Source organism: Aristolochia californica, unplaced genomic scaffold, assembly GCF_029961685.1.
Source record: "Aristolochia californica isolate CCGP_79_NKW_82.1479 unplaced genomic scaffold, dmAriCali1.0.hap1 SCAF_9, whole genome shotgun sequence".
Lineage (NCBI taxonomy): Eukaryota > Viridiplantae > Streptophyta > Magnoliopsida > Piperales > Aristolochiaceae > Aristolochia > Aristolochia californica.
In genome coordinates, this window is record NW_027182290.1 from 28,060,306 (window position 1) to 28,068,326 (window position 8,021).

The 8,021-nt window shown below is 38.7% G+C and overlaps 1 protein-coding gene across 1 annotated transcript; it reads right to left on the minus strand.

Annotated features, from left to right (window-relative positions):
• Positions 1-1,949: 1,949 nt before the first annotated feature.
• On the minus strand, positions 1,950-7,207 carry LOC137940125 (linoleate 13S-lipoxygenase 2-1, chloroplastic-like). The gene is made up of 9 exons (XM_068785055.1): positions 6,809-7,207; positions 5,896-6,164; positions 4,460-4,697; positions 4,049-4,372; positions 3,874-3,959; positions 3,651-3,761; positions 3,264-3,565; positions 2,893-3,159; positions 1,950-2,779 (listed from the first exon to the last, which is right to left on the minus strand). The coding sequence occupies exons 1-9, from the start codon at positions 7,158-7,160 to the stop codon at positions 2,017-2,019; spliced, it is 2,712 nt and encodes a 903-aa protein (XP_068641156.1). The 5' UTR covers positions 7,161-7,207; the 3' UTR covers positions 1,950-2,016.
• Positions 7,208-8,021: the final 814 nt, after the last annotated feature.

Consider the following 8,021-nt stretch of genomic DNA (forward strand, 5'->3'; position numbering starts at 1 on the left):
TTGTAATTTGAGTATAAGGAACCTCTATTTATAATATAAGAAATATGTAGAATCAAATTACAATTAAACTACCTTTGTTTCAATTACACCCAAAGTAAAAAACTAAAAGATAAGTGCTGGAAGAATTGAAAAACTAAACATAAATAGAAGACTAACATAACTAAAACACCTTTAACTTAGACTTCTTACTGTGAGAGTCATGTAAAATTCTTTCATACCTATTCTTTAACAGGATCCACGTCCTTTAACGTATGGAGTGAGATTGGTGATAGCTTAGGTGGACAAGTAGGCATGATATCAAATGAACTTCTATAACATGTTTGCAACATCAATAATGTTATTTCAAAAAAAATAATAACACTAACGATATTTGAAATAAACAATTTGACAAAAAAGAAAAATTTTTATTATGGAAAATTATTTCAGATTTATTGTCATCTAACTACATAATATTTCTTCATCGTCTTCTTCCCCTTCTTCATCAACCTCTTCTTTTACTTTTTCTTCTTCCTCATGTTCTTCATCGTACTTGTCTTCTATATCAACCTCATCTTCTTCGTTTACATCTTTTTCATTATCTTCATCCTCTACCAATTGAAGTAACACACTTGTACAATTTAGATAAACATTTGATCATATCAGTGGCCAACATCATTGTCCACCAGGATAACATGAAAATTAGCATTTGACAACTTTTGTTGGTAGCCAATCATTTCATCAATGTGGATAATAGTTGCTTTAACATATTAAATTTTTATATTGTCAATTTTTTTTAAAAAAAATTAGAACTAATAAAATTGTCACACTATTTAAATTTCATTTATAAAGTTTTATATTTAAATTAAAATTTTCTATTTAATAACATATTTTACTAAGTTATAAATCTTAACTAAAGAAACATATGTTCGAGAGTGACTATTTTATTTTTGTTATTATTAAATTAATTTCAATATCGCATCACCTTTTTTTATTTTCATCTTTTAGTTTTAAATTCAGTATTTTCCCTTTTTTAGTTTTAATCATTTGCTGGCATAGAAAGATAAAACTAGAATAATGCGGAAAAAGTAAAAGACAAAATGAATTAAATGTGATTGAATAATTTGATACTGACATCATCAACTTTGAAATTTCATGAAAGCATTGGTCAAGCAAGAGGCAGACGAGAACGTGAAGCTCGTGCTCTTAATGAGACAAAACGCGAGTGTACATAAATGAACCACGTCTCCCTGACAATGACTCCACCACCGTCTGTCTGATCACGTGCTATGAACATGTGATGCCCATCTCATCAATTATGAAAATTCTTTTGCTACGTAACGGAGAGAGTGACGTTGAGTTGTGGAGTTTTTCACTATTTTTGGTTTTACTCCGAGGACCACTCGCATTCTAATGGCTGCAAGCTGACTGACGGCCATCCATTAATGTCCCTGTCATTCATGCCATTAAGGGTGGGCACATGTCGCTGGCGGAGGCATTATTTTCTTGACAATTTATTCTATTTACATGAATTTACTCAACTTTATTATATACATTTTTTTTCAAAATTAAATTATTCAATATGAAATTAAAATTAAATTAGTAATGAGAAAAATAAAAAAAAAGTTACCAGACTACATATGCTTCTTTAATTAAGATTAATAACTTCTCCCTTAACATACATCTATTGTCTTAATACACTAACTTTATTAATAAAGGAACTAAACTCATATTAATTAATAATAAATAAATTGATATATTAAGTTAATTATGCCCAATTAACTGCCGTTTATGTTACACTTAATTATTACTATGGCATTTTTAGTTTAACGAGCCAACCTCTTTATGTGTAATTGACTCCTTTTGAGTGGACACTTTTCTGAGCTCAAAACTCTTTGATTTTTATCCTAATGCTTGTGTTTAGGGTGTTATGGAGGATAAAGAGAAACAAAGAATAGCGTTATGAGACCAAATTGAATCCTACCACAGAAATTTCATTTCCAGTTTGGAGCAATTAGATTCGGTTTTACATTATTTTGATTAAATAGAAATGCTGTTTGGCACACCTTTGCCAGTGACACCAGCCTCCGAGAAAGGTTTCAACAATGTGTAAGGCACGATTCCAGCTCCAGTCCTGTTCCTCAGTTTCTTATCGCTGTTTCTTCCGTCAATTATCCCTTCAATTTCTTTCAATCTCCCGTTGAACCTCTCATAAGCTGCCAGGATTGCCGGTTCTTCCGTCCACGCCGGCTCGGGCTTCTCTGACAAATATTCCTCATCCGGCGAGTGATTCGACAAAACGTCCAGTATGGCCATAACAACTGTCGCCTGTCTCTGAGACGGGAAACAATCGAGCAGAGCTTGCTCAGGTTTCTCCACGAATCTTTCGAACGTCTCCTCGTCTCCATTGTCAAGGTCCTCGTCCGGCATATTCTTTCGGGCAATGGTAGGTCGGTTCGGGAAGTAGCCGGCATAGCTGTACTGGCCGAAGTTGACGGCAGCGTGATGGCCGGACGCCACCCATATTATCGTCGTGAGAATGTGGACCAGGTCGGAGGGAGTTTTGAGAGAGGGCCATCCTTCTTTCTTGTCGGGGTGGCCTTTGGTTTTTACCTCCGTCCACCATGATTGCAGCTCCGTGTCCGAGGTGATGAGGGAAGGATCCGGGTAGTAGTGGCTCACGTAGTCATTTACCCACTCTTTGATGGAAGACCATACCAGGAGGGCGTCATTGGCATACGGGTAGTCCTCGATAATTAGCTTCAGCCCGGTCTCCTCCTTCGGATCTTCTACTGCCATTCCTCTGGTCAAATTTTTGGATCAATAGCATTGCCAGTTAGTTTGAATTTTCATGGGTGAAAATGCAAAGTCTAGAAGAGTTATTCTGAAGTGGAGAATTTGAAGTATAATCCGTACCGACTAACGAGGTCTCCTGGCAGCGACTGAGTATCGAATCTCCACAATTTATCGTACGCAACGGAGCTCAATTCCATGGAATACTTTCCAGGTGAGAAAGAGGACTCAATTATCCCAGAAGAATTGATGAGCGCCTCACGAGCCAGCGCATTGATCTCCATCGTGTATCGGAAATGGGGGTGTAGCAATCTGTAAATTGGATGAATTGCACTCAACGTCCGATTTGCTGCAATTATATAAGGCTCCGTTGCACAGTGCGTGCTCAGCCTACAACAGGTCATTCAATCAATTTGATCAGCAGGAGTCGTAAGATTATGGAGGTGTAAAGCCGATCGAGAGAGAGAGAGAGAAAGATCATAGTTGATTTGTACCAGTGGCTCACAAGTTGGTGATAGCCGGCGTCGTGAGCGCTGACATGAGCCTTGGCGAGCTTCCATAACCAACATTCAGTGGCATCGTAGCCTCTTGTATAGACTTTCGCCCACTGAGCTTGCGTGTCTGATTTGGGACGAGTCAGCTCAATGGCAATGGGTCTCAGAGTGGAATCACGGGTGAGGAAGAAAAGAGTGCGAGACCCATACAAGGTGGTGTCCTCCAAATCCCTCACTTTGTGCACGTAAGGAAGAAGCAGATCATGGTAGTCTAGAACGAACAGCTTCTTCCGCTTCAGAGCCTGCAATGAAAGAATGATACATACGGAATTAAACTAGTTGCGACGGAGGGTATAAATTTCGATATCATCTTCTCTTTCTCTTTACCTCCTCGACTGTCATAACCCCTCTAATTTCGCGCTCTACAATTTCCTTGGTTATCCGAGACTCCGCAGGACCATACACTTCCGGGTCCAGTTTGCTCTTTAAAGGGAATTCCTGCAGAGTATAAATGTGTATGAGCTAGCACATTCTTCCTTTCCTGGAACCTGATCAGGAAGCGCAGCAGTCAATGAATAGAGAGGAGTAGATTTGTTCTTTTGTTTCATACCGTGACCAGCCGAATGGCCATTGGATTGATTCCTGACAGAGTTTGGCGGGAGAACTCCTCGTCTTTGATCCAAGAAAACTTGTCCTCTGAATTATAGATATATAAAAGCAAATAATCAAAGAAGAGTGAGGATAATCGAAAAAAAAATCATTTAAGTGCTCTAGAGTTAGCGTACTCTCAAGAAGCTCAGGGGTCTCAAAGAGCAGAACGTCGTCTCCAGTTTCTGCAATAGCCTTGACGAGCCTTGGCAGTAAATCACTAAAGAAATTATTTCCACCTTCGCTCTTCGGTAAGGACATGCCTTCGTTAAATAGCGAGTCTATAGCAGTGAAAAAGGGGAAACCCTGCTTCTTATCTTCTAGTGACGACTGGAGTATGGGAACCAGTACATGCATTACGGACTTAAATGTTTTCGCCGAGAAGGTAAGCTGCTTCACTTCTGAGAAGCTTTCGTCCCTCGGCACGTAAACACTATTGCTTCGCGATTCCGTGGTGGGATCTGAATTTTGCCAAAAACGTTTGTTAGTTAAAATCAGAATGCAAATATATGATCTCCATCGTATGAGTTGGGTCGTCGGTCGAGTACCTGACTTGGTCGAAGGACGTCCAGTCCTGCAGCGTCTGGGATAAGGGAAGTCCTTGCCACCGAGCACGGGTCTGGCCAGGTCTTGGCTCTTGTCTGTATCTCCCAGATCATTATACGTATCGTAGTCGTAAATCCTCTCGAAGACCTTACGCTGACCTATTCCGTCCCCACGTAGAACGTGCAGAGCCTTCTCTCTGAGAACCTTCAGGCCACCCGGTGTCTCTAATGGCAGATAAGACTGCATCATATCAGGAAAAAAGATAAGAACGACAGGGAGTGCTCGACAGGCTTAGCCACATCACAAGGGCAAGAGTTTTGAAAAAAACACCGACACTGGCTACGGAAAAACCGACACGAAACTTGATATCTCAACAGTAAAACCCATGGTAGTGTTAGCCACGGTTTTTGATCTTTCAACTTTTAACTGACGTTTACAGAACTCTCTCCACCCCTAAAGTAGAATTTCACAAATGTAAACTTTATTTCTGCAGATCAAATCCAGATCAGGTTTGAGAGGAGTCTGAATCAGGTCAGAACAATTGACCGTCCAAACAAATAGGGTGATGCATGAAAATCACTATGGGGGCATGATCTTCAGGCTTCCCCCCTCTTTGCTTGGACGTCAGTTGTTTGAACCTAATCCTGATTCATTAGGGAGGGATGGTAGGCTGATTACAAACTTTTTTTTTTAAATTTATATTTTATTAAAATTTGAAATCAATGGACAAAATCACCCATTTAGCACTAGTTTTTTTTTGTGATTAAACTATTAAAATGAATTTTGCCTACTCTCTAAGTTGATTGCCATGGCGGTTCTAATTTTTTATTAGGGATATTTACCAAAATACCGAATTTCAAAATCCTATTTATCAAGATATCGAATTCCAAAACTTATTTTCTAGACTACCGGATTCAAAGTTTGAAATTCATGTGACTTAGTTAACTTAACACTCACCGAACGAGGCCTCCTCTACTATTGACCCTGTCCATTCATTTTACCGGGCTCCTCCACCACGATTTGTACTTCCGGCTGGTTTAGGTTTTAGAGAAAATTGAGAGCCACATGGATTTCAAACTGAGAAATCCAATAATAGTCTGGGAAATAAGTTTTGGAATTAAATATCTTGGTAAATAGGATTTTGAAATATGGTATTTTGGTAAATATCCTTTCTTAATATATTTTAATTTTCCATATATCTGACCCCATTTATGATTTATTTTCAAGTTAAATTGATCAAGAAAACCTATTTATGTGAAGAAAAAATAAAATAATTATTAAAAATAAAAAATAAATAAACGGACCTCACCATGCATAAATAAATATATGTAGACAAAGAGTTTTTAACTTTGAAATGGAGGGTTTCCTCCACCAAATTAATTTTAACTGAAGCAAGAAGAGATCTCTTCGGTAGTTCAAGGAAATATGACTTACGAACCTTGTTGGTAAAGAAGATCCTCTTCTCTGGATTATCTGACTTGGCGTGTACCCAAGAATTACATGTAATATTGACAGGGCCATAAGGGAAACCAGTGAAAGTTATGGACTCCAAGTGCATCTCCTTGTGGTGCTCATTCGTCACCAAAACTGCTCCAAGATCTCCAAAGTCCTTGCTTATTGTAAATTTTGCCTCATATGTCACAATATCGTCTTCCTCTTTTACCCTGTGAGCAAAACTCTCGATGGTAGGCTTTTCCTTCCCGGTCTCTGTCCACACACCAGAAAAAGAGGAAGAGAAATAAAGTTACGTGGATTAATTGTCTGCTGAGAGAGAAGACGACTAATATGATAAAAGACCAAGTAAACCAGGCAGAAATTCTCCACGTGATAGAGTTGATACGTTTATTTTTTCTCCAGAGGGGACCACAAATCTCTGTCTCGACTCTGCACTGGCAGGATCAGGATTTCGATCGCCTTCATGGCAATACATATCAAAACAAAAAAATACCAGTCATAGTAATGGAATCTGAGAGTCAGGACAGAGGGTCCTGGACCAGCTAATTGGTCTACTAAGCTGCTGCTTCTCTGGAAGATTCAGCATCGTTTTAGCAGGATAGAGAGGACGATGACCAAAATGTCTAACGTACCCCGGACCGGAGTTTTTCTTATTTTTTTTATCTTTATCTCTATCTTGATAGAGGGAATGGCACCAGATTCACACCATATACAAGGAAAGTCCAAACCGGAAAGTTCGACTCTCCATTGTTTCAAGTGAACTAACGTTGAAAAGAAAGTAAAATAATATCCAATCTTTGAACTCTCCTGTACGTCAAAACGAAATGCTTGCCAATCGATCAGGCTTGCCTACAAAATATCCACGAGAAAGCTCTACTGTCAATATTTGTACTCACTGGGGTCAAGTTTAGCGCTAACGAGCTCAAGAAGAAGAGTTTTCCCGAGCAAATCTGTGATGTCATCAAGCCCGCGGCTTAAGCCTAGGTTGGAGAAGAACCCACCAACGGTTAACTTCACTGTTACGAGAGCCGTAACCGGAAAAGACTTCTCGGTATGGGTGAAGACGGTCGGAGAGCCGGTATCAACAACAGAGGCACGAATTCTGCCTGCATTTTTTACAGGCCGGCGAACGTTCACCGGAGCAGGCAACAGCGGCAGCGCAAGGCAACCATGGCCTCTGGATAAGGTGTTGGGAAAGAGTTTGGTGGAAGGAGCATGGTTTGATTGGTGGAGCTGAAGCTTCAGCATCGTTAAAAGGATCGAAGAAAAAGGGACAGATGTGTAGGCCTGAAGAAACTTGAGGAATTCATCCCCTTTAAATAGGAAGAGACGAGGTAAATTTTTTTCTTTCTGGCAGATGTTATGCATTGTCTGGCATCGCTGTCGGTGTATTTTCCCCAATTTTCCACGTGGACAGAAAGAATCTTGGTGAAATAGTAGCGTAATCTCTCAATTCAATTCACGAGTGATGAATGTAGCCAGTTGGAGTCAATTTTGAAATGCAATAGTACAGATTCATCTTTCTTCCTATTTTGAAATATAGAGGGAAATGAGGCTGGAATTGAATTCAGCCATTAAAAGCACCACGTTTTTCTTTTACTTTATCAAAGTCAAGTACTTTGTAAGAATGCCATCTAAAATCATTATGTTTCAACAACTATTTCATTATTAAAATTGATAAAAAAATAAAGATAATTTAAAATGAACATGGTCAATAATGACCACAAAAGATAATAAATAAATGTAAAATTAAAAACTAAAATTTTAAATAATTTAATTCAAATGATGATAAATTAAAACTTAGATGCATCTATTAATCGAGATAGAATTAAGTCCACACTTATATTTTTCTTAAAAAATGGCTCTTGTAGCTAGTTACAATATTTTCATGTCATCTATTAGTGGTATGTCAAAATATATTGCTTTTACATATAATATCCCGAACTTCAATAAAAACAAGTAATAAAGGGTAAAATAGATCTCCTCCCTCCTCTCTCCTAGCTCCAATTTCTCAGCTAGTGTCAACATCTTGAATAGGATCACTGGATAATACATAATTCTAACTTCACAACTCCACCTACCCACTAGGGGCAACTTATTCTCACCCAA

Bases quoted from the DNA above. Each gene is read 5' to 3' on its own strand.
- LOC137940125 (XM_068785055.1), bottom strand. From the start codon at position 7,160: ATGCTGAAGCTTCAGCTCCACCAATCAAACCATGCTCCTTCCACCAAA. The intron at 3,762-3,873 runs GTATGAAACAAA...TATACTCTGCAG, and splicing joins TGGCCATTCGGCTGGTCACG to GAATTCCCTTTAAAGAGCAA. The intron at 3,566-3,650 runs GTAAAGAGAAAG...CTTTCATTGCAG, and splicing joins GGGTTATGACAGTCGAGGAG to GCTCTGAAGCGGAAGAAGCT.